At 42.4% G+C, this 23,379-nt stretch overlaps 6 protein-coding genes and 1 non-coding gene across 7 annotated transcripts; 5 read left to right on the top strand and 2 right to left on the bottom strand.

Moving 5' to 3' along the window:
- Positions 1-712: 712 nt before the first annotated feature.
- LOC137960586 (psbP domain-containing protein 6, chloroplastic) lies at positions 713-2,352 on the bottom strand. The gene is made up of 3 exons (XM_068808240.1): positions 2,028-2,352; positions 1,516-1,832; positions 713-966 (listed from the first exon to the last, which is right to left on the bottom strand). The coding sequence occupies exons 1-3, from the start codon at positions 2,350-2,352 to the stop codon at positions 796-798; spliced, it is 813 nt and encodes a 270-aa protein (XP_068664341.1). The 3' UTR covers positions 713-795.
- Positions 2,353-3,293: 941 nt separating this feature from the next.
- On the top strand, positions 3,294-7,599 carry LOC137960584 (putative disease resistance RPP13-like protein 1). The gene is made up of 2 exons (XM_068808238.1): positions 3,294-6,689; positions 7,095-7,599. The coding sequence occupies exon 1, from the start codon at positions 3,360-3,362 to the stop codon at positions 6,315-6,317; it is 2,958 nt and encodes a 985-aa protein (XP_068664339.1). The 5' UTR covers positions 3,294-3,359; the 3' UTR covers positions 6,318-6,689; positions 7,095-7,599.
- A 1,404-nt stretch (positions 7,600-9,003) lies between these two features.
- On the top strand, positions 9,004-10,984 carry LOC137960585 (F-box/kelch-repeat protein At5g26960-like). Its single transcript, XM_068808239.1, has one exon. The coding sequence runs from the start codon at positions 9,170-9,172 to the stop codon at positions 10,421-10,423; it is 1,254 nt and encodes a 417-aa protein (XP_068664340.1). The 5' UTR covers positions 9,004-9,169; the 3' UTR covers positions 10,424-10,984.
- An 887-nt stretch (positions 10,985-11,871) lies between these two features.
- Positions 11,872-15,503, top strand: LOC137959119 (exocyst complex component SEC15A). Its single transcript, XM_068806428.1, has 2 exons — positions 11,872-12,071; positions 12,898-15,503. The coding sequence occupies exon 2, from the start codon at positions 12,913-12,915 to the stop codon at positions 15,283-15,285; it is 2,373 nt and encodes a 790-aa protein (XP_068662529.1). The 5' UTR covers positions 11,872-12,071; positions 12,898-12,912; the 3' UTR covers positions 15,286-15,503.
- A 2,717-nt stretch (positions 15,504-18,220) lies between these two features.
- Positions 18,221-21,386, top strand: LOC137959120 (protein NRT1/ PTR FAMILY 3.1-like). The gene is made up of 4 exons (XM_068806429.1): positions 18,221-18,293; positions 18,674-18,891; positions 19,750-20,309; positions 20,413-21,386. Exons 1-4 carry the CDS (start codon positions 18,221-18,223, stop codon positions 21,347-21,349), a joined length of 1,788 nt encoding a protein of 595 aa, XP_068662530.1. The 3' UTR covers positions 21,350-21,386.
- A 68-nt stretch (positions 21,387-21,454) lies between these two features.
- TRNAE-CUC (transfer RNA glutamic acid (anticodon CUC)) lies at positions 21,455-21,527 on the bottom strand. The gene has a single exon. It is a non-coding gene; the product is annotated as a tRNA-Glu (tRNA).
- A 763-nt stretch (positions 21,528-22,290) lies between these two features.
- LOC137959121 (putative RING-H2 finger protein ATL69) lies at positions 22,291-23,261 on the top strand. Its single transcript, XM_068806430.1, has 2 exons — positions 22,291-22,859; positions 22,969-23,261. Exons 1-2 carry the CDS (start codon positions 22,348-22,350, stop codon positions 23,057-23,059), a joined length of 603 nt encoding a protein of 200 aa, XP_068662531.1. The 5' UTR covers positions 22,291-22,347; the 3' UTR covers positions 23,060-23,261.
- The last annotated feature ends 118 nt before the right edge of the window (positions 23,262-23,379 follow it).

Raw genomic sequence — 23,379 nt, 5'->3', positions numbered from 1 at the left:
ATCTACTCCTGCCACAATCTTGCATATCTGCCCAAGGGACTGGACTAGCTCAGATCCCTCCAAAGCCTACATATCTGGCGTTGTCCTCAACTTAAGTCCTTGCTAGAGTGTGGGTTGCCTGCTAACCTTCAACATTTGGAAATCAGAGGATGTCCTACTCTTAAGGAAAGGTGCCTAGAGGAGGGAAGTAAAGAGTGGGTTGTGATAGCACATATCCCTAATAAACTGATTTTTTAACATCAGAGCAGATCACACCATCAAATTCCTCTGACTTGCAAAGCATATGGTGGGCTGGGTTTGTTGTGCATTTACAATAAAAAAATCCACATTTTTTACCATTTGCAGTTATTATGTCAATAATGTAGATGAGGATTTTTTTAGTGAATTTGCTCTTCTCTGTAAAATTTTGTTCATGTAACCATGATAAATGTCTAACAGCAAACCAAAGTCAGATTAGATTTGATGTTGTGGACAAGGGGTCAGCAATCAAACACAGAAGAAAATAAACCACAAATTTTTCATGAGGGATGATGAAAATAAACAGCAACATTCCTCACCGGTTTTGTAGTTTTTACCTATACAATAACAACTGGGGGTCTTAATTTCGTCCTATTTCTCTAACCCATGAAAAATATTAAAATGTGTCATTAACAACAATTACTTAATATCAATTATCTGCAATTTGGTAACTGAAGGACAGTCTGATCAAGAATTTAACTATATATTGGGGGTCATATGCCCTTCTTTAATTATAGATAACATGAAGAATCAAAAAATAAAATTCCCATTTGAATGTTACACTTGGAAAGAATTCATGATAGTTTTGAGAGTTTCCTGAGAAGTAGACCACTGCTTATCATTGGCACTTGCGACAAACAAGATGACTGTGTTTCCCTTGGCAGTTGCCTTTGCAAGATTGTGTGCACCAGTCAAGGCAAAAGGTGTCTCCAGTGCATATGTATAATACTGCATATATTAAGATATCATTTGTGACTAATTTTGTATAAAAAAATAGTTATGAGCAAACTTTTTCTCCATGCACTAGGAAAAAAGGTATCACATTTTTCAAAAATACGTAAATATGTCAACAGTGTGATCAGATATTCTACACTAAGCATGTCTTGTACAATTGTCCCACTTCATATACTAAAAGATGAGACCTTGGATATAGTCTGTGTAATTAAGTTTAGAGCTACTAATGGATGCCTCTTTATTGTCTCTGGAGAAGTTTCAAGAGGATACAAGAAAAGTATAAATTTGTTAATCAAGCCTAGACTAATTTGAGTCTTTCATTTTGGAAGCCCATGCAGAGATCAGCAGGTAGTGTGTTAACTCTGAGACACCAGGTCAAGAATCTGACATATGGTGGAGGAGCCATGGTATCAAGATTGGTTAAAGCATGGAGCAGGCTTCTCAAGAATGATACTAATGATCATAATTTTTATTTTCAAAAAATTGCGCAGAAAAAGCATAAGATAGATCGAGTACAGATGAAGGCATAATGGAAGTTCATACCGTCAGGTCCCCAAGCTTTTCCACAGAAGTTTCTAGGAGTTCATCAGGATCATAAGAATTCCCTGTGACAAAGGGGCCAAGGGATGCAATAACCTTCTCAGGGCTTCCAATATCTTCAATGGTGGCATTGGGTTTGTTTGTAAGACGTATTAGTGGAGAAGCAACCACCTGGACTTTCCCTTGCTTTTCGTCTTCAAATTTTACTTCTACCCAAGGCTCGGCACACTTGGGCTGACAGTAATTGCCTGATAAGATGTTGGCAATACGTGTTTGTTTCCAAGTGGGTGGCAGAAGGAACTGGTAGGGCTGCACATTTCCTACCAAATAAGATATTAAACATTAGGGTCAACTGAGGAGCTAAACAACTAGGAGTTTCCTTCCTCCATAGTGCTTCAGAAGAAGAAGAAGATGACGATGAAATGTAGGAAAGAGGTCTATCATTCTTTTCAATTGACACACACCCGGACTAGCCAAAAATGAACAATTTGAGTAAAACGGAGAAGTATATGTACCTGCGCGAAGAGCAGGGGTATCCTTGGGGGTGGCTTTGAAGACGACGAAGGAAGGATCAGAGGGCGAGGGAGGGAGATAAGAACCGACCTCGACTTCACGAGCTTCAGAATGAAGCGGTTTAAGAAACAAAATCGAAGCCGACGCGATTCCGACAAGGAACTCTCTTCGATGGGCTGCAAACTCCTGTGTATGAATAGATTCGCTGGAGATTTTGGAGGAGATTGAGGTGTTGAACTGAACATTTGAAGAGAGAAAAGAGTGAGATTTCAAAGAGGATTTAGCGGACAAAACAGGGGAAACGAGAGAAGCGGATAGGGAGGCCATGACTAACTGACGGTTGGGGATTTCGCTCCGACCTTTATGGTTGGCTGTAAGCAAAGGGAGAGGTGGGGCCCTGAAATGACAGCTCGGCCTTCACCGCCGCTGTAGGAAAACTATTCTGGAGGGTAATAAACTCCTTGTATTCATCACGAGACGAGACATTTCGAGCAGTCAATATAGAATTTATCGGCCGAGAATTCAATTTACAAATTTACAAATTTATGCGTAAACTATGATTAGAGGTAACAGTTCTTGATCTTCGTAAACAAATATACCCAGGCGACTACACGAAAACAGTCGAAGTCGTCTACTCATCTTTCCGTCTCCCTTTTTCTTTTCGATTCCAGCTTTTAGAAAGCCGTCAACTAAAGTTTACTCCTTTGCTGTCCGGCACTACTCTGATGATGAATTCAAGAGATAAATTTCTCGTTTTCTCCTAAAAAATGGCTGCTAGTCTCTCTTTCACTGCAATCTTCGTTTTTACTGGCCAAAAACACAGAGTAATGGCTTTTTAAGCTAACTCAGATCCTGGCATGCCTACCTGCAGACTTCAAATCTATTTTTCCTCCTTATCGGGTCTCTGACAAGAAAACATGGCAGGGAAGCTAATGCTCGATGCAGCCACTGCAGTTGGGGAAGCTGCTCTCAATGGTATATTCCAAGGGGTTGCTCAGGCATTGACTCCCATTATCCAGAGGAAGTTAGGTTATTTGTTGGGTGTTGACGACGAACTGAAGAAGCTCAAGAAAACGCTTTTGAGAATTCAAACCCTGCTCAATGATGCTGAAGGAAGACAGTTTAAAGAAGACTTTGTGCGGCTCTGGGTCGTCGAGCTCCGTGATGTGGCCTATGATGTAGAAGATATAGTCGACGCTATGAACATAGAACTGCTTCGGTTGCAATTGAAGCAAAGAAACAAAAGTGGCAAAGATGAGGTAGGCAATTTCTCACCATCCTTTTGGCTTGACAAAGTTGTAGATGATCTTGAAAACATTAACTTCAGACGCGAGATGGCGTCCAAAATAGAGGATGTTTTGGAGAAGCTAGATGACATAATTGATGCTGGGAATGACCTTCGGTTAAGAGAGGGCGTTGGAGGTAGAACCCTCGAAATGAAAGCAAGGCCAGAAACGACTTCCTTAGTAGATGAAGACAGTGTTTTCGGGAGAGACATGGATAAAGAGACGGTGATTTCTTTACTGCTATCTAATGACCCTATAAATAATAATATATCTGTTATTACCATATTTGGCATGGGTGGCCTTGGGAAGACTACCCTTGCTCAGCTTGCTTACAATGACCAAAGGGTGAAGGAATGTTTTGATCTACAAATATGGGTGTTTGTCTCCCATGAATTTGATGCTAAAAGAGTGACAAGATCAATAATTGAATCGATTACAAATGCCAAATATGATCTGTTGGACTTGGACCCTATGCAACGTTATCTTCAAAAATTGCTGGCAGGTAAGAAGTTTTTGCTTGTATTAGATGATGTATGGACAGAGTGCTTTGGGGACTGGGATTGCCTAAAACATCCTTTTCGAGTTGGGATGAAAGAAAGTAAAATTATTGTAACCACTCGGAGTGAAAGTGTTTCACGGATTATGGATGCCACTTCAGTGTATCGATTGGAATGTTTACAGGATGAAGATTGTTGGAGTTTAATCAAACAACGTGTATCTGGTGAAGGGCAGAAAAAACTGGCCGAAATCCAAGGAGAAATTGTTGAGAAGTGCAAGGGCTTGCCTCTAGCTGCAAAGACACTAGCAGGATTGCTATGCACTATGAAGGAAGATAAGTGGGACAGCATACTAGAAAGTGAGTTGTGGTACTTACCACAAGGCAAGGATGACATTCTACCTGCCTTAAAACTAAGTTATCTTCTTCTGCCTCCACATCTAAAGCGTTGTTTTACTTATTGCTCCCTATTTCCTAAAGGATGTATTTTTAGCAAGGATGAACTTGTTCAATTCTGGATGGCTGAAGGTTTTATTCGACCCGATGGAAGGAAACCGTTAGAAGACATCGGAAATGATTATTTTGAGGATTTATTGGCTAGATCTTTCTTTCAAAAAAATTGGCTTGATTATGTTATGCATGATCTTATTCATGATTTGGCACAATTCCTATCAGGAAGCCTCTGCTTTCAATTGATGTCTGAATCTATAGTACATAGTCATACAGAAATGACAAGACATCTTTCGTTGACTTATCTAGATCAATCGGTACTTGATTATTTATGTGAAATTAAGGGATTACGTACATTTTGGGGAGAAGAAATAATGAGGGATTCAGTACTACAGTCGTTGCTTCAAAATATGAAATGTTTGCGTGTTTTGGATTTAAGGTTTAGTCAAATAACTCATATTCCAGACTCAATTGGCAACTTGAAACATCTAAGGTACCTCAACCTCTCTGAAACTCCTTTACAGAAGCTACCAGATTCCATTTGTCAGCTGCACCATCTTCAGTCTCTTCTGCTTGCCCACTGTGAATACCTTATTCACTTACCAAGTGACATGAAAAGTTTTTGTAGTATGCGACATCTCAGTATCTATGGGACTATGATACATGTTTTGCCTGATTCTATCTGCTACTTGGAGGAGTTGCAAGTTCTAGACCTTGGATGCACAGAACTGGTTGAGCTACCTGCAAACATTGGAAAACTAATTAACCTACGATCTCTCAATCTCCAACATCTTAATATAAAGAAGCTACCAGACTCTGTTTGCATGCTCTATAATCTTGAGAGACTAAATATCAAAGGTTGCTATGGGCTATGTGAGCTGCCAAAAGACATGGTAAACCTAATTAAACTGAGAAATCTCAAAGTAGATTCGGAGCTTTTAAGAAAATCCTTCCCACCAGGAATTGGCAGATTAACTTGTCTCCAAAAATTGAAATATTATCCAGTTGGAAAAGAGCCTGGACGGGGAATTGGAGAGCTGAAGGATCTTTTTGATCTCCATGGAGAACTGAACATTTCAGACATTGATAATGTTTCTAGTGTTGAAGAGGCACATGTAGCAAATCTAATGAGTAAGCAGCACATAAAGCACTTGCAATTGCAATGGAACGGTTCTACATTGTTAAGCTTGCGAGATGGAACTGTTGATGCTGAGTTGCTCGAAGCCCTTCAACCTCCTTGCCAAAACCTGAAGCATCTAATTTTGGAGAATTATGCAGGTGTTCGGTTTCCAAATTGGTTAGGATTCACATCATTCTCCTGTCTTGTGTATGTTCAGCTTATGAACTGTAACAGATGTGATACCTTGCCGCCACTAGGGAAGTTGCCCTCTCTCATTTACTTGGTTATAAAACGGATTGATGGAGTAAAACATGTGGGGCTTGAATTCTGCGGGAACGTTGGTGATGGAGCATTTCCCTCTCTAAGGAAACTGGAGGTGGAGGACATGCCTAATTTGGAGGACTGGTGTGCTGGTAGAGAAAGTGATTTTCATTCCCTCAATGATTTAAGCATATCTTTTTGTCCAAAATTAAAGGAATTGCAAGTTGGCTTCAACAATTTGAAGAAGTTAAGGTTGCTTGTATGTGATGAACTTACTGCACTTCCTCCATTACCCTCTCTGGAAGTTTTACAGTTGCATGAGTGCAAAGAGAGCATAATACAGAACTCATTGCCTTACCTAACCTCTCTTTCCACTTTAAAGATATCTCAAATTGATGGACTAAAAACCCTCCCAGATGGATTGCTGCAACCCCTAACTGTCCTTAGAAAATTGGAGATTGAGAACTGTTACGAGTTGTCATCTTTCCCAGATGGGCTTCCCACCTTGCTAACAGATTTAAGCATCTCCCACTGTCCGCTTCTCAGATCAAGTAAGGGGAAATATATTCTCCCCAACATTGTAAACCTATCAATTGATCTGCCCATTCTTCCGGTGCTTCCCAGGAGGTCGACGTGCCGCTTCATTTCTCCAAAATTTAAATTTGAGCTGTTGCAGTAAGGTGCTTCTTTTTATGCCAACATATAACAAGCTTCGACTCCTGTTAACTCTCCTCCACCGCTCCGTTTCTCCAAATTTTAAATTTGAGCTGTTGCAGTTAGGTGCTTCTTTTTATGCCAACATATAACAAGCTTCAACTCCTGTTAACTCTCCACCTACGGTCTAACAAGCTTGACAATCTCTCTCTCCTACAACCAAATCTGTTACCTGCTTAACTTAACTATTCCAAGAGGACACGTTACCTATCAGTCTTCAAGAACTTTGCTCTGTAAAGGAGTGGTGCATAACGAAAGTAATGAGTGGCATCTTTCAGGCAACCCTCTCAGATGCTAGTTAGATCTTGTTGCACTTCACAGGTTGTTTTCTTTACAGGTAAAACTCCTCTCCTATTATTTTATCCTTAAATATTTTGGTTGCTTTCTACATTGTGTGTCTGTGTATTCTTCTTCTCAATGCTCTCAAAAAAAAATATACATTTTGTTTGGACTGCCTTCGAGAGCTTGGGGAAGTAACATACACATGATGGCATTTTGGATAATGAGAATAGTATGTAGAGGCAGCAAAAAGATATATAATGGCTTATATTAACTCGAAAAATTGAAACCATTTCAACTATGCCCCTTTGAGAGAAAAAAACCAGTTCGTCTGAAATTTTGAATATGGGAATTATGCATAAGTTCTGTTGATGATTTTCTTGAGTCCAGCCCTTAACCAGGTAACTACTTAAATCTCTTTCTTCTGAGGATGGGCATGACTTAATCTTCTTGACAAATGCAGGGTAATTCCTTAGTCAAATTATTCTAGAATTGAAGTTACCCCAGTCTGCAGGAAACCCCAAAGATGGTGTAGATTTGTGAAGCTCGTGTTCAAGCCATGGTTTTCCTCTCCGAAGACTTACTATTCGGATTTGGGATAGGGCAGGTGAGGTCAGGGCGTCAAACTCAACCTTTCTACAATTGCAGAGACCTCCTCCCTCTCCCAGTTCTGGCCCAACTCATATATAAAGAGAGAGAGACACCGGAAGAAGAAAAAAATAACAGCAAGGCCCTTTTCGTGCCCTTTCCAGGAATTAATTGCAAAAAATGTTACACTACTTCATTGTTTCCCATGTTTTTTATCATACAGATGATAATTAATATTTTTTAATGAGTGATCTTTCTTAAACTCATGATCCACATATGGTGGTTCTCATCCTCACAATGGAATTAAACATTTATGATGTATTTTGTCTTTCAATACTCAACCTATTGCTTATGTTGTTGTCTTCTCAAGTGGTTGCAAACTGTTTATTGGCATTGTATGAGATTTGGAACTTAAGAGGCAACTTCTTCGGAGGAAATATCAAGAGAGAGAGAGAGAGAGAGAGAGAGGGAAGTTTTGCTTAGCAAACCAATAATATACGATCTTCCGAACTCGTATGATGTTATCAACATTGATGGGTTTGTAGACGTTGTAATTGAGAAAAATGAGCTGGAAGAGTTCAGAAGAAATCAGCTTGATTTAATCTCACTAATGTTTTCAGCTTATATATAGTGATGGACGTTCCTACACTAATGTTTTTAGAGAAGGATCAGTGATTACAGACTTGTGATATTTACCAGAAAAAGAAAAGCATGACTGAAGAGCATTAGTTTCATTATCTGCTTTTAATTCTTTATCCATGGCCGCCGTTCTGAGACTGAATGCTAATAAATTCGGTTCAGAAGTATGATCCTTTGCAATCAATCTACTGAGATTAAACGATAATAGTTTCGAACTCAAAACTGTTCAATCAAAAGTACGCCCACTATAAAAAGACGGGATTACTTTTCTGTAGCTCTCAATAATTGAATCGATTTCACATCTTCTTTCATAGCTTAATAAGCGATAGTCATCTTTTCGATTTGATTAAAAGCAAGATTTTCTTAATGGGGAATTGTATCGGTAATCTTATCTTCCAATCCCAGGCCACTCCCTGGAGAACCCAGAAGCTCAAACTCTCATTACTGAGCTTTTTCTTTCATTTTCAGTCTCAGTCTCATTACTGCTTAAAGCAAGTCATTGTCGGGCGTTCAGAGACAGGAAGAGAGCTAGATTGTTATCTCACCGAATCGGAAAGTTATTGTTTTTAATTGAAGGACTTGATTGACGGAGTTTGGATTCGTTCAATTTCTTCCATTAACAGCTTTCTATTCTTAAAATTCAGTCAATAAGTAAGAGCAAACCTGAATTATCTTAAACATTTACAGTTGGTGAAAAAGGATCCAAACCTGAACGACGACGGCTCCCTTCAATCCAGATACCCAAAGCGCTATTCAAATCAAACGCTTTTGTTGTCGTTGTCGTTGCGATCCGGAAGAGCCAAAGCAAAGGAAAAGATAAATCCTCCATCTGCCACAAAAGAAGGCGACGAGTCAGACGGTTTCTGAAAGCAACAAAAGAGAGAGAGACTCTCTCCCCTCTCGCCTGTCGGATAGTCTTTTGTTGTTTCCCAGAGACACCGTCGAGCCTCGAAAGAAACGTCACATGGCAACAACGAGAACGAGGGACCAAATCTTGGCCTTTTTTCTGCACTTTCCGGCTCCTTCACGTGCAGCAGTGGCAGAACCAACCATCACCACTCCCACCTCTTCCCACTATTAATAATTTTCTAAGCAATGGTAAGCGGCCCATATCAATTATAACCAAATTTGTTGAAGGAATCTTCTCGTTTTTGTTAAGCTTTCATCTTCCACCTTGACGGCTTTATGTCCTTTCCGACAACAGAGTCTGCATTGATTCTTCTCGATTGACCTTGATTTTAAATAACGCCTTCTCTGAGGATATCTTATTAGCTCTCTCTCTCTTGCCTCCGTTGTCTTCCTGCTTCCTCCATGGTCTCGACCGAGGCTTGTAACTCTCGATCTTTCTCATGGCTCGTCAAATCCTGCCTGCCCAATCCCCACCAGGAAACCCGCCGTAAAGCAAGTCTAATCTCCCGGACTGCCGATAATGTCTCGCCCGAAAATCATAATCTGAAATGCGCCTCTATCTCCTCCCTCCCCGACGATCTACTGCTCGAATGTCTGTCCAGAGTTACTTCCTCGTCCCTTCCGTCAGTCGCGCTCGTCTGCCGCCGCTGGTCTCAGTTTGTCACTTCCACGGCATTCTACTCTCTGCGTCGCGCCAATGACCTCCTCCGCCCAACCCTCTACGCCGTCGCTGTTTCCGATTTCGGCGTCTTATCTGCGTCTCACCGCTTCGAACCCGGTCGGCCTTGGAAAACCGTTCTCTTCACCGGCGCTGCACCGGCGGAAGGCCTCGAGGCATCGTCACTCTCCCACGCGCGTCTCGTCGCCTTGGACTCCTCCATCTATGTCCTAGGACGGAACGCTTCGATGCGCTACGACATCTGGTCGGAGATCGTCGCGCCGAGAGCTCCGATGTTCCACCCACGGAAGAAGTTCGCGGCCGCCGCCGTCACGGGTAAAATCTACGTCGCTGGCGGCTCCCGCACTGCCGCCGTGGAAGAGTACGATCCGGGGAGCGATACGTGGCGCGTGGTGTCGGAGGCTCCGAAGAATAGGTATGGCTGCATTGGCGCGGCGGTGGAGAGCGTCTTTTACGTGATCGGCGGGTTGAAAATCGGCAACGGTAGCCGGACGGAGTGCCCGCGAGGAGAGGCGCACATGTACGCCAGCTCCATGGACCTATACGACGTGGAGACGCGCGCGTGGTTGAGGAGCAGGCACGTGCCAAACGGAGGCTGCGTGGTGGCGGCCTGCGCAGCCGGTGGGTACGTGTACGTGCTGGCGAGCCACGCGGTGGAGCTGTCGTTCTGGAGGTGCGACGGGCGGAGGTCGGGGCCGGGGTTCGGGGAGTGGTGCAGGTTAACGTCGCCGCCGGTGCCAGCGCAGGTTAGGCTGGACGGGACGGTGAGGTTTTGCTGCGTAGGGGTGGGGGAGAGTGTGGCGCTGGTGCAGGTGGTGGGGTCCATCGACGATCTGTTGAGGCGGAGCGGGCGGAGCGAGAGAGGTCTCAAGGACGGTTTGGTTCTGGTGTACGAGTGCCGGACAGGGGAGTGGAACCGCGGGTCCGACCTGCCAGAAGTTTTGAGCCGAGCCGGTTGCGTCTGCTCAGAGTGCTAGAATGCGCAGGAAATAACGGAAGGACCGCTCCTACAGCGCGTCTGCTTCTGTACGCTTCGATCGTTCCCTGCAACTTCTAAGGCACGCGTTAGCGAAATGGTACTGATTAGAGCTAACGCGCGCCGCGTGCGAGAAGCACCGGACTGGATCTCAAAGTTCGTCACTCGAGGAGGAAACTTGGGTTAGAAGCGTTTTGATTCTACGCTGCTTTTTCCGAAACCTGGTGCGCATTTTTTGACACCTTGTTATTGACTACTTCTGCGACTGACGTTTTCAAGGCTTGAAAAATGAGATCTGCGGGGTAGAGGCCGGAGGAAGAAGACGTTTGATTTGAGGCGAGGCGACTGCGACTTTGGCAGTGGCCTATGCTTGGGGGATTCATCTACATCTACGTCAGTTTAAGCTTTTTGTCTTCCACGGAGACCTGAACTGATTCTTTTGAGCGAATGCTTTTTCTCCTTCACTGAAGCAACTGGTTCTGATTTTATTTTTTTCCGTTAAGGTTTTGTAATATTCTTCATTTATTAACTGGCTGAGTATTGATTTTCTCCAAGAAGTCGACTGTTGTCATCAACAGATTTCGTTCTAGTCATCAACTCTCGTAATCTCCAGGCGTTTTGGGTAAGAAACGGCCTTCAAAATTCTCTTAATTCAATTTCTATATAAATCCCAGGAGTTGTTCTGAAGATAAGAATTTAAATCACCTCGATTTTTTTGTGCTAATCCTAATCTTGAAGTACTTATTTTGTTTTTATCCACGTAAAAATTTGAAATTTATTTGTATCAGTTTTATATTGAAACTTCACCCAAGATTACAAGTAGTTCGTCGATTAGACGAGTCTGTCCGCTAGTTTAAAAATAGATAAGCCAGTTTCTATTTTTATCATATTTTCAAAAATTATTTTAGCCAAGCCCTGTGTATAATTTCCCACTAGAATGCTCATTTCAGCAAATAATTGTCATCTCCTTACGGATTAAACAGGAAAAAATGGGAAATACGTTTCCAGAGTAAGAACGATAATGTTTTCATCAAATCAACACGGGACAGTAACATCTTATCTCAAACTAATTAGGATCAATTTAATCATACACATTAGAAAATACGGTTTATTTTGGATTATATTTGATTTTGTAAGGGGGAGTCCGTAAACAGATGTCAGATGAAAAGGGTAGAATTACAGCAACTGAGGGGAGAAGGATTGAGATTTGAGAAAGAGATGTTGGAATGTTTTACGCCGCAGGATGAGAGGCTGGGCTGAAGCAGTCTTCTTCGCAACTAATAATGGGGTTATCTCTATCTCAACTATGCTGCCACGGATGCCGGACATCCTCGTTTTAGTCGCTCTGTAGTTTGTAAAAAAGTAGAAAGGTGATTTATAATCACCTCCCAGTTGCTTAAGCTAGATTCAAAAGAGAGCCTCGAGCCCAGAAACATTAAAAAACGGGAAAAAAAATACAACCATCACAATCATTGGGAACGGCGAGGGGAGCCGTCCTTCCTCTGCTGCTCTTTCGACAAGAACAAGGAAGAAGAGAGAGTGAGACAGCGAGAGACTTCCTTCGTTTTCTGCTTTTCCATTTCTGTGTTTTGTTTCCAGGTTCCGGCTGTTCCTGCCAAGGAGGAGGGCGCTTCTTCGAACACTTGTGGGTAGGACAACTCCTGGCTTCCGTTTTTTTCTTTGGTGTTTGGTTCGGTTGTGTTGATTGGAAAGTAGAGTACTGCAGCTTTTCGGGTGGAATTGGGAATCCGTTCGAATCGTTTCGTGGTTTTATGAAATGGGTCGGTATCGAAGGACGTTCATGTTCTGTTGTGTTGCTTTGTGGTCTCTTGTTGTTTAGTGAAAGCGTCTTTCTTTATGAAGCCGATTCGTGTAAATATCCTTTTTTTAAAAAAAATTGGATCATAAATGAGACTGGATTTCATTTGTCCTGTGGCCATTAAGTGTTTAGTTGTTTTCGTGAAGGTGTTCTATTTACGGAACGAAACAGTCTCAATTTGGGCTTCAAGCTACTCTTAGAAATCTTCTTCTTGCCTTGTGGAACATGGAAGCTGTGTATTTTCGTTGTTCGGATTTTTTCTTCCTTTGGATAGTTATCCAAAAATCCTGTTTGGGATGTCACTTCGAGTATTTTTCTTGGAAAGAGGCCTTGAACTAAGATATTCTTATTAATTGTTTACTTTGTTGGGTTTTCATGTTCTTCCATCTTTTCGATCTCTTCAGTTTGTTGTAAAAGTCGTCTTGCTTGTTTAAGAAATCCAGAAACGAGTTCAAAAGGATTCTCCATGATGAACTTCTTCAGAGGTTTAGAGATGAACCTACAACTATAACTATTTTCTTTTTCTTTCCTTTTTCTTTTGAAGTAATGTATACCTGTTGAGAGGCTTGAGTTTCTTCTGCCACTTTAATTCTGTGATCGGGAAATATGATTTGATGCTCTTGTAAATTGTATTGATACACATTTTTCCTTGCTAGGCTTGAACATAAAAAATGCAAGCAAAACCCAAGAGGAGAAATGCTGCAGAGAATGGAGAAGGGATCGGAGGAGATGAATTGGTCCTTTTTACTTCAATCGGTAATGGGGAGGATTTGGGCCCTCTGGTTCGTCATGCTTTTGAAGTGGGGAAACCTGAGACTCTCTTGCACCAGCTAAAGAATGTTGTGAAGAAAAAGGAAGTAGAGATTGAAGATTTGTGTAAACTTCATTATGAGGATTTCATTGTTGCTGTCGATGAACTCCGAGGTGTTCTTGTGGATGCTGATGAGATAAAAAATGCTCTTCAAAGTGAGAATTTTCGACTCCAAGAAGTTGGAAGTTCTCTTCTTTTGAAGCTTGAGGAGCTCATCGAGTCATATTCAATCAAGAAAAACATAACCGAGGCTATACAGATGTCCAAAGTTTGCTTTCGTATTGTGAACCTATGTGTTAAGTGCAACCATCATATTTCCGAAGGCAAATTTTATCCTGCCCTGAAGACCTTGGATCTCATTGAGAAGGATTATCTGCAAAGTGTGCCTGTAAAATCCCTGAAAAAGTTAATTGAGCAGCAAATACCAGACATAAAATCATATATCGAGAAGAAAGTATGCAGTGAGTTCAATGATTGGCTTGTTCATATAAGGAGCACTGCCAGAGAAATTGGGCAGCTGGCCATAGGACAAGCTGCGTCAGCACGCCAAAGAGATGAAGAAATGCGAGTCCGTCAACGTGAGGCTGAGGAACAAAGCCGTTCAGGATTAGGAGATTGTGTGTACTCATTAGACATTGATGAGTTTGAGGAAGATTCAGTCCTAAAATTTGATCTGACGCCCGTGTATCGAGCTCATCATATCCACACGTGCCTTGGAATTCAGGATCAGTTTCGTGAATACTACTATAAAAACCGATTATTACAGTTAAAGTCTGACTGGGAAATATCTTCAACGCAACCCTTCCTTGAATCCCATCAAACCTTTTTCGCTCAGATTGCTGGATACTTCATAGTTGAGGATCGGGTTCTGAGGACTGCTGGAGGGTTGTTGTCCGCCAGTCAGGTAGAAACTATATGGGATACTGCTCTAGCAAAAATGACATCTGTTTTGGAGGAGAACTTTTCTCGTATGGATACAGCTAGTCATCTTCTTCTAATCAAGGATTATGTCACTCTTCTTGGTGCAACACTTAGGAGGTATGGGTATCAAGTGACCCCTTTACTTGAAGTTCTTGATAATAGCCGCGACAAATACCATGAGCTCCTTCTGGAAGAATGCCAGAAACAAATAATTGATGTTCTAGGAAATGACACGTATGAACAAATGGTGATGAGGAAAGAGTACGAGTATAATATGAATGTTCTATCCTTTCATCTCCAAACTTCTGACATAATGCCAGCTTTCCCATATATTGCCCCCTTCTCTACCTCTGTTCCAGGTGTGTGTCGCATTGTTAGGTCCTTCATTGAGGATTCAGTTAGCTATTTGTCTTATGGGGGTCACATGAATGTTTATGATGTGTCCAGGAAATACTTAGACAAACTCCTGATTGATGTGCTGAATGAGGCTTTATTGAAAACAATATATAGTGGTACAACAGGTGTGTCACAAGCTATGCAGATTGCTGCTAATTTGTCAGTTCTTGAGCAGGCTTGTGATTTCTTTCTTCGTCAGGTGGCTCAACTTTGTGGTATCCCTGCACGCTTGGCTGAACGGCCCCATTCCAATTTAAATGCTCGTGCAGTGCTTAAAACTTCACAGGATGCAGCCTATCATGCATTGCTAAATCTGGTGAATTCAAAAGTGTCAGACTTCATGGCCCTCACTGATAATGTTAATTGGACAGCAGAAGAGGCTCCACAGAGTGCCAATGAATACATAAATGAAGTTATAATTTACCTTGACACCCTTGTATCCACATCTCTACAGATATTGCCTTTGGATGCTTTGTTCAAGGTGGCAAGTGGGGCATTAGACCACATCTCAAATTTGATTGTCACAGCTTTTCTAAATGATAATGTGAAGAGATTTAGCGTTAGTGCTGTAATGGGAATTGATAATGATTTAAAATTGCTAGAGCATTTTGCTGATGAAAAGTTCCATGGCACCGGATTGACTGAAATTCAGGAGGGGAGTCTGAAGGATTGTTTTATGGAGGCACGACAACTGGTCAATCTTTTGTTGAGCAATCAGCCAGAGAATTTCATGAATCCAGTGATCCGAGAGAGGAACTACAATGCTTTGGACTATAAGAAAGTTGCCAGTATTTGTGAGAAATTTAAGGATTCACCTGATAGGCTGTTTGGAAGCCTTTCAAGCAGGAATACAAAGCAAACTGCCCGGAAGAAGTCTATGGACACGCTGAAGAAAAGACTCCGAGATTTTAACTAAGATAAAGAGTATGATTGTTTATTCCCCATCTGACAGACTTCTCAGTGTCCAGGCTCCTCCTAGCATGACATACTTCATATTGTTTTTATTTTTCCTTCCTAATTGTTTTTGTTGTACCCATAGTCATTCATGAGGTTTAATCCGACTGGTGGTTCTGTTCCAAGTAATGGACCTCAAAATTTTGAATCAGTGAGATGGGTTGCTGTTTCTTGTAGATATTTTTATTCTGGGTTTAATTTAATGTTCATATTTACATGCAGAAAATCAGTTTGGTTGAAATTTTTGCTGATACCATGTCTTTAGTGTTTTAAATTTGTTCATAATCTCTGTCTGTTGCTTCTGGTAATGAGCATTTGTCTTTTTAGTGACAGAGTACATAATAAAATTGATGACTGAAGTACCTTGTCAGAGCATGGCCATGCCTCAGAAAAACAGTGATGCCATTGGTCTTGTGGGCAGGGTTTTTTCGATCTCTTGTAAACTAGACTCCTTGAGGTTTTTAGGCAGAGCAAGTTTCTGCTTTGAGGTTGTGGCAGTCTAGGTTACTTGATTAGTTCATTGTGAGAATAAGTAGCTATTAAGATGGAAGACTTTCCAACACTTTGTTGTGGAGGTCAGCCCACCCCAATAAGTATTTTTTCCTCTCTGATTTATTGAATGTTGGTGAGGCCTGCAAAAGTTACTGCCTTCATGGGAGAGTTATATTGCACAATTTTTTGTAATGTTTGGCACTGTCAAACTGATTGGGTATCCAAACAATTTAACATTGAACATGGTACTTAAGATTGGGATGTATGCCTGATTGCAGAGTTATGTAGAGTAAGGCTTTTCTTCTGATTGCAGTTGTATTCTTTGACTGTACTCTACCTTGTATTTTCGTCTGTCAACCAATAAAAGCTCTCACCATTACAAAAAAAAAAGAGGAAAAAAAGTGCTCCTCTTCTGTTGCCTATATATACTGAAAACTACAACTTTTCTGCAGTCTACACTTATATTCTACTATTGGATTTCTAGTGTTTTCCTGAATTTTGACAGATAGGGTGCAGATATATTTCAAGTTGATTACTTTTCTATATTTTTTTTCAAAAAAAGGTGAAAAGTCTTATATGTATACACTGTCCATATATCCAGAGTCTAGGCCTTTCACTTATCTTTTAAATCTTGTGGATAATCATCTCATTAGATTACCAGAACCACGATGAATCCGGTCTTTGATCTACCAAGCACGAGCCTTCTTCACCAATAAAATATTTTGGGTATTCCCTTAATCAAGGGATTTGATACTGACGAATCAGGGATAAAGAAAATAAAACATAGCGAGACAAGTTTGAAAATTTTCCTACCCAGAGAGAGATGACGATGGAGAAGTTAACAAAACTAGACTGACTGAAGCCTTGGAAAGGTGAGTTCAGTGTGAACTCCGTTGCTGATTGTCTGTTTTATTTGACTCTCTACGTCATTCCTTACGCAAGCTAAACAGCAATGGAAGAAAAAGAACAAGGAAAAGGGACTGGGAATCTGTTTCTTGATCTCTATGTTCGACGTTTACCTTCCCACTGAAAACGAAACCTCACTACGGTTTCCTTGTCGAAATCTTGAAATTCTTGGCAATACACTGTGGAACCAGTGTTTCTCCAGTCGACCTCTTGCGTTCACGGGCAGAGGGCGGTTTCTCAGGATTTTCCTTTCCATTTATGACGGTGGAGAAGTGGCCAAATGAGAGTGATACCGAGCGGTAGATTCGCTTCAGTGAAGTTTGTGCTCATCGAAAGGTTTCTCACGAGACCTTATGCGGTCCAGGTTCAGCTGCAGCCGTCTACAATGGGTCCCTGCTTTCTCGTGGATTCATTGTTTACTTTTTATTTTCTTCTCATCAATCAAGGAAGCATTGGATTCTTCCTTGCTCCTTTTTTAGCAAATTACATGGGATCCTGAGAACTCCTGCGCCTGCAGTTCTTTTCTGTCATCTACTCCGCTAAGGTAGACCAAACTTGGCAAGACATGTTTGGTGACCTGTGAACCGAATTTCAGATTAATTTTGCTTTTAGTTTGCTTCCGCCTTTTAGGCTTCCTCACTTGTTCATAGCTCCCTTCGAAACCGATTTCTCTCTCATCGTTTGGTTTGTTCTCTTTCTCTGTAAGCTGCAAAGCTGCATATTTCATCACATATTTTAACTGTAACAAGCGGTACTCCAAGATCTTTGAATCAGAGTTTGTTCTTGGCGATCTCTCCAAATCTGATTTGTGAGGAAGGGAACATAATGCGCAATAAACATATATACCAACAGATACGAAAATGCAGAAGAAAATGTAAAGAAGAAAACGATGTAACATGAACAGCCTAGCTGGGAATTATCAGTAAGGTATCTGCATTATTATATATATATGGAGACGGTTCCGTCACTTTTTCAATGAAATTTGACCACCAAGAAGAAAGAGAAAGCAATGTCGGGATGATACCCAAGCAGATCCATGGGTGCCGATCGCAGGGTTGAAATCCTGATTCCCCCATGTAGTAGAACTTGTTCTGGTGTTTTTCATCAGCCGATCATAACCTTAAAATCATTAATGTGTTCACTGATCGTAACTCTTTACTGCTTCAAGAATGTGAGATTTCGAAAATCGAAAAGCTATCTTTCTGGGCAGAAGTATTCGCAATTTGGACTCTGGGCAGGAAAAGTAACACTCGTGAAGACTGAAGTCTGGACTGCGCCAAGCACAGTTTTATCGCTATTGTTTAGTTACCAAATCAAGATATTATAAGAAACACTTTGCTGTTCTTATGGACATATCGATAAGTTTGCATCATGCATTGTATCCATACGACATAAAGAAATAAAACGCGGCCCATCCCTCAGCTATCTCGCCTCCGCTGCCTGCATCCAGCCTTATATATGTGTATTCTCTCTTTTTTTCCGCAGGTGTCTGGCAGAACATGGCTCAAGATGGAAAAGAGGAGGAGAAGAAGAAGAAGGTCGGAGGATTCAGAACAATACCGTTTATTTTAGGTCGGTTTTTTATCTAATGGATCATGTCTACAGATTTTACTGCTTCAGAACTAGTGCTTATTCTTTTTGCCGTCATGTGATCAGTAACTGATGCACTTGTTTCCTTTTCTGGGTTTCTTTTTTGGATTCAGAACAATGCCGATCATAGTAGCTGGATTATCTATTTAACATATCAAGTCTACAGATTCTGCTGCTATTGGATCGCTTGTTCTAATGTCTTAGTGTGATCAGCTATCGATTTCTTGTTTCCCTTTATCGTTTTCTCGCTTCTGAAACTTGTAAATCTCAGAGAACTGAACTCTCAATAGACCCTTTTCCAAAAAGGCTCAGAATTCACCTGTGAGCTTTCTCTTCTCTCACGAGCACTTGCTTTGGTGCAGCCAATGAATTCTGCGATAGATTTGCAACGACCGGCTTCCAAGCCAACATGATCACGTATCTGACACAAGAGCTACACATGGCCCTGGTCCCTGCCTCCAACACTCTCACCAACTTCACCGGAATGGCGAGCTTAACGCCCATAGTCGGAGCAGTGATCGCAGACTCATTCGCCGGAAGGTTTTGGACTATCACTGTTGGCTCCATCATTTACCAGCTGGTAATTAATTCTATTCGGATCTCTTCCCTCTTTCTCTGAACTAAAAATGTTCATACTGGTAATGGATCTCCCATCAAATTCCGTGACAGCTGTTCTCATTTTATATCTTCAATCATCTTTCTCAATACATATATCTAAAATGGCGGGCAACACATGCAAGCTGTGGGATGGTGATGGCATTTAGAATTCTTTATAGGGAAAACAAGGAGCCACACGAAATCCAATAGAAACAAGGCCTTGCAGCCGTCAGTGTAGACAGTATTAAATTTCCATGTCTCTGTCTCACTTTGTTAAGCACGATATCTGCTGAATTTCACCTTGCAGCAGTCAAATGGTCTGCACCTGTAAATTTCTGTAGAAGAAAAGAAATTAAGTTAAAATTTGGTAAGATAAAGGGTGAAATTACCCCAACATCTTCTGAGCCGTGTTCTCCTCAGAGATAGATTCAGGATGAGCTTCTTCATTTCATCTCATGCTGAGAAGAAGCTAAAGAAACTCCAAGTATGCAGGAGTAGAAGTTCTTTTCCAAGTAGAAAATTTAAAGAAATAAATGAAAAATAGCACTGGAATGATTGCAAGAAAGAATTTTCTTTTGAGAAATAAAAAAGCAAGCTCAGCGCGAACTCTGTGTTTTGATTTAAATTAAGTTTCTTTGACTGCAACTATGCAACTTCACTTAAAAAGGAATTATCTAATAGAGTGCTTAATCTCGTTTGTCGTCTCGATGTGATCGGAGGAAAAAAAACCTTGCTTCGTACACTTAGCAAGCTTTATTCTTGCAGGCTTTGTTCCGGCATGATTTCCTTCCAAAACTCTTTCAAACTGGTTCAATTCATACCTTTAATCACTTCTTTACAGGGAATGATTAGTCTCACGCTTTCCGCGGTCCTTCCAGCCCTTCGACCTCCGCCATGCGCGCCCCATCAGACATGCCTAGGAGCTTCTGCATGGCAGGTGGGAGCTCTCTACGTCTCACTCTTCTTCACCTCCCTGGGTTCTGGCGGCATCCGACCCTGCGTGGTCGCATTCGGCGCCGACCAGTTCGAACTCTACTCCTCGCGGAGCTCTATGAAAACCTCCAACTACTTCAACTGGTACTACTTCAGTATGGGCATAGCAACGCTGCTGGCTCTAACTGTGGTCGTCTACATCCAAGACAACGTGGGTTGGGGCTGGGGACTGGGCTTGCCGACCATCGCCATGGCCATCTCCGTTGTGGCTTTCGTGATCGGTTACCCTCTGTACAGGTGTTTAAAGCCCGGCGGCAGTCCCTTGACACGGTTGCTGCAAGTGGTTGTTGCTGCGTTTAGGAAGAGAAAAACCACCAGACCGACTGATTCGAGTTTGCTCTATGAAAACAGAGAGCTCGACGCTAATATTTCTGCTACAGGGAGGCTTCTCCACACCGATCAATTTAAGTGAGTTGAAGAATGCAGACAATCGATCCAGCAACCTCAACCTGTATAATTACTTGTATCGATCTGATCTCTCACTGAATTTCTCGTAATTCTTTGCTTGAAGGTTCTTCGATCGAGCTGCCATAGTCACCCCCGGCGACAACTATGAATCCGGCCATCCAAATCTCTGGAAGATTTCGACCGTCCACCGCGTCGAAGAGCTCAAATCTATCACCCGGATGTTGCCCATCTGGTCCGTCGGGATCCTTATCGCCTCCTCCTCCCATCAGAGCACCTTCGCTATCCAACAAGCTCGAAGCATGGACAGACACCTCACCCGCTCCTTCCAAATCCCTCCTGCATCCATGTCCATCTTCACCATCCTCACCTTACTCATCGGGATCGTCCTCTACGACCGAGTCTTCGTCCCCACCGTCCGCCGCTTCACCAAAAACCCTGCCGGCATATCGTACCTACTGAGGATGGGCATCGGCCTGGCCATCGCCGTTCTCGCCACAGTCATCTCGGCGCTGGTCGAGATCAAACGCAAGAGTGTGGCCTCTGCCCACGATCTGATCCACCAACCGCAGTCCATCATCCCCATCAGCGTCTTCTGGTTGGTCCCGCAGTACTGTCTACACGGACTGGCGGAGGCCTTCATGTCAGTAGGGCACCTGGAGTTTCTGTATGACCAGTCGCCGGAAAGCATGAGAAGCACGGCGGCGGCGCTGTTCTGGCTGGCAATTTCGGCCGGAAGCTACTTGAATACGTTGGTGGTGTCTCTGGTGCATAAATATACGGGCAAGGATCGGAACTGGCTGCCGGATCGGAACCTGAACGAGGGGAGATTGGAGTGCTATTACTGGCTCGTCACCGGGCTACAAGTGTTGAACTTGGTGTATTATATGGCGTGCGCATGGTTTTATACGTACAAGCCATTGGAAGTGTTGGGCCCAGAGAGCCCACAAAAACAGACCAACGGCGGGGATTTAGAAGGTCAGATCCAACTGTCGAGAACTGAGGCGTGTAAGGACGTGGAGAAGGACGAGGTAGTTAGCTGATGGTCCCACACGATGAATGGCATAATAAATCATGTAAGAGGCGAAAAATTAAAAAAACTGCGGGTTCTGGTTTGATTAGTGAGTCCACCCAAGAAAAAAATAGCATTCCGTTGCCGGGACTTGAACCCGGGTCTCTCGGGTGAGAGCCGAGTATCCTAACCAACTAGACTACAACGGATTGGTACAAGGTTAAAGCATATTAATTAGATATTTATTTATTAATTTTGTGATTTATAAAGGAGTAATGAAAAGAAGTCCATAGTAAAAATGCTAAGGCTGCGTTACATAATTTCTCTATAAAACAATAAATAAATGAATTATAATTCTAAAATTAGAGGCAACAACTTCCTTGTTAGTATCTGATGGGCTTCCCGTCTTGGCCCATGCCATCACATGAGATGGGTTGGGAGTATTTATTAAACTGTTTGAAAGTTTTTAGGTAAACAGCCACCTAACTAGTTCAATCGGACGACTAAAAATACATGAGGTGTCAGTGTAAACAGAGGTGATTAACTACTTGATTAATTAATTTAACGAGTAGGATTAAAATTATTTGCTCGATCCTCGAGCCGATGAAAGTCCAAAACGTAACCGCCACCTAATTTTGTTTTTTTCTTTTCAAGATAATAATTAAGCGATGATTATTAATAATTAAGATAATAATTTTTTTTTGTTCTCTGACGTGGACTAAAAACACGAGTTTAGATTAAAATTAAAACTCGCTCGTTTAAATGAATTAAGGATGGGAGATCCAGAAAGATGTGTTTTGACGGTGTTACCCTTTTAAACATGGGCCCGCATCTAATCCGAGGCGGGTCCGGGTCTTACGTGTCATTGGTTCTCGGAGACGGGGGTACTCCGGTAATTAAACAACGTTACATTAAATTCAAAGCTTTTAATAATCTCGTGGCTCCGTCCCATATTCCCGTCCAAAGCGTAAACACTCTCACCTGCTCCTGGTTCCAAGTCTTTACTCTTCTCTCTCTCTCTCATGTGATATGTCTTCGAATTCTGTCTCGCCTCCGCTGCCAGAGGCCGCCGGCAGCGTCGGCCTTGGCTACGGCATCGCCATCGCCGTCGGCATTCTCGTTCTCGTCTCCACCATCATGCTCGCCTCCTACGCCTGCGTGCGTGTCAAGGGCGGAGGGCCGCAGGTGCCGGAATCCGCCTCCGTGGCTGGCGATAACAATGGCCGATCCCGAGACACCGACGTGGTGGTCGTTGTCGGTGGCCTCGACGGGGCCACGATCGAGTCATACCCGAAGTTCGTGTACGGCGGAGGCGGGGGCGTGGGGTTGGAGGAGACGAACATGTGCTCGATTTGCTTGGGGGAGTATTCGGGCGGGGAGGTGTTGAGGAGAATGCCGGAGTGCAAGCACTGTTTCCACGCGGGGTGCGTCGACGAGTGGCTTCGGATGAATGCCACGTGCCCGATGTGCAGGAACTCGCCGGCGCTTACTCCGGTGGCCACACCGTTGTCGGAGCTGATTCCGCTCGCGATGCACGCCAGGTGACCACCGCTGGGGAAGCTTCTCTGATCCTTCTTTTCCTTTTTTTTTCCTCCTTTCTTCTCTGTTGAAAGGAATTATCATTGTTTATTACAATCATTACTCCTGTAGAGTGAAGAAGCGAATTCCTTTTTTCAAGTGTTCAATACGATTGATTGCTGGGCAACTCTGGCGAATGAATCATGGTGGTGGTGGGTACTGAGAAGAAAGGAAATCATATGTTTTTGCTCTTTCCATTCACATACCAGCAAGGCTACAGAAACGGAAACACTTTTTTCACATTCTATTTATGCCAAATCTCAAAATTTGCACAAATTTAAGGAATAACCAGAGCTTTCTGGGGTTGCTTGTAATAAAATTTAATGGATTCGATATTTCGATTGAGAAGATAACACAAAAACCATTCTTCACAGTTTCTAATCCCGCGGGAGAGATTGAGCAGAAACTCTGGAAAAAGAATATACGTCCCTATGGTTATTATTGCTTGGAATAATACTAACTGTGACTATATAAAAATTGATT

Source organism: Aristolochia californica, unplaced genomic scaffold (genome assembly GCF_029961685.1).
Source record: "Aristolochia californica isolate CCGP_79_NKW_82.1479 unplaced genomic scaffold, dmAriCali1.0.hap1 SCAF_3, whole genome shotgun sequence".
Taxonomy (NCBI): domain Eukaryota; kingdom Viridiplantae; phylum Streptophyta; class Magnoliopsida; order Piperales; family Aristolochiaceae; genus Aristolochia; species Aristolochia californica.
The sequence above is the reverse complement of the archived record's forward strand: the minus strand, read 5'-3'. Positions and strand labels throughout refer to the sequence as shown.

Coding starts and splice junctions, on each gene's coding strand:
- LOC137959120 (XM_068806429.1), top strand. CDS start 18,221: ATGGCTCAAGATGGAAAAGAGGAGGAGAAGAAGAAGAAGGTCGGAGGA. Junction 18,892..19,749: donor GCTCCATCATTTACCAGCTG/GTAATTAATTCT, acceptor ACTTCTTTACAG/GGAATGATTAGTCTCACGCT. Junction 20,310..20,412: donor CTCCACACCGATCAATTTAA/GTGAGTTGAAGA, acceptor CTTTGCTTGAAG/GTTCTTCGATCGAGCTGCCA.
- LOC137959121 (XM_068806430.1), top strand. CDS start 22,348: ATGTCTTCGAATTCTGTCTCGCCTCCGCTGCCAGAGGCCGCCGGCAGC. Junction 22,860..22,968: donor CCGCTCGCGATGCACGCCAG/GTGACCACCGCT, acceptor TTACTCCTGTAG/AGTGAAGAAGCGAATTCCTT.
- LOC137960585 (XM_068808239.1), top strand. CDS start 9,170: ATGGTCTCGACCGAGGCTTGTAACTCTCGATCTTTCTCATGGCTCGTC.
- LOC137960584 (XM_068808238.1), top strand. CDS start 3,360: ATGGCGTCCAAAATAGAGGATGTTTTGGAGAAGCTAGATGACATAATT.
- LOC137960586 (XM_068808240.1), bottom strand. CDS start 2,352: ATGGCCTCCCTATCCGCTTCTCTCGTTTCCCCTGTTTTGTCCGCTAAA. Junction 1,833..2,027: donor TACCCCTGCTCTTCGCGCAG/GTACATATACTT, acceptor CTTATTTGGTAG/GAAATGTGCAGCCCTACCAG. Junction 967..1,515: donor AAAAGCTTGGGGACCTGACG/GTATGAACTTCC, acceptor TAATATATGCAG/TATTATACATATGCACTGGA.
- LOC137959119 (XM_068806428.1), top strand. CDS start 12,913: ATGCAAGCAAAACCCAAGAGGAGAAATGCTGCAGAGAATGGAGAAGGG.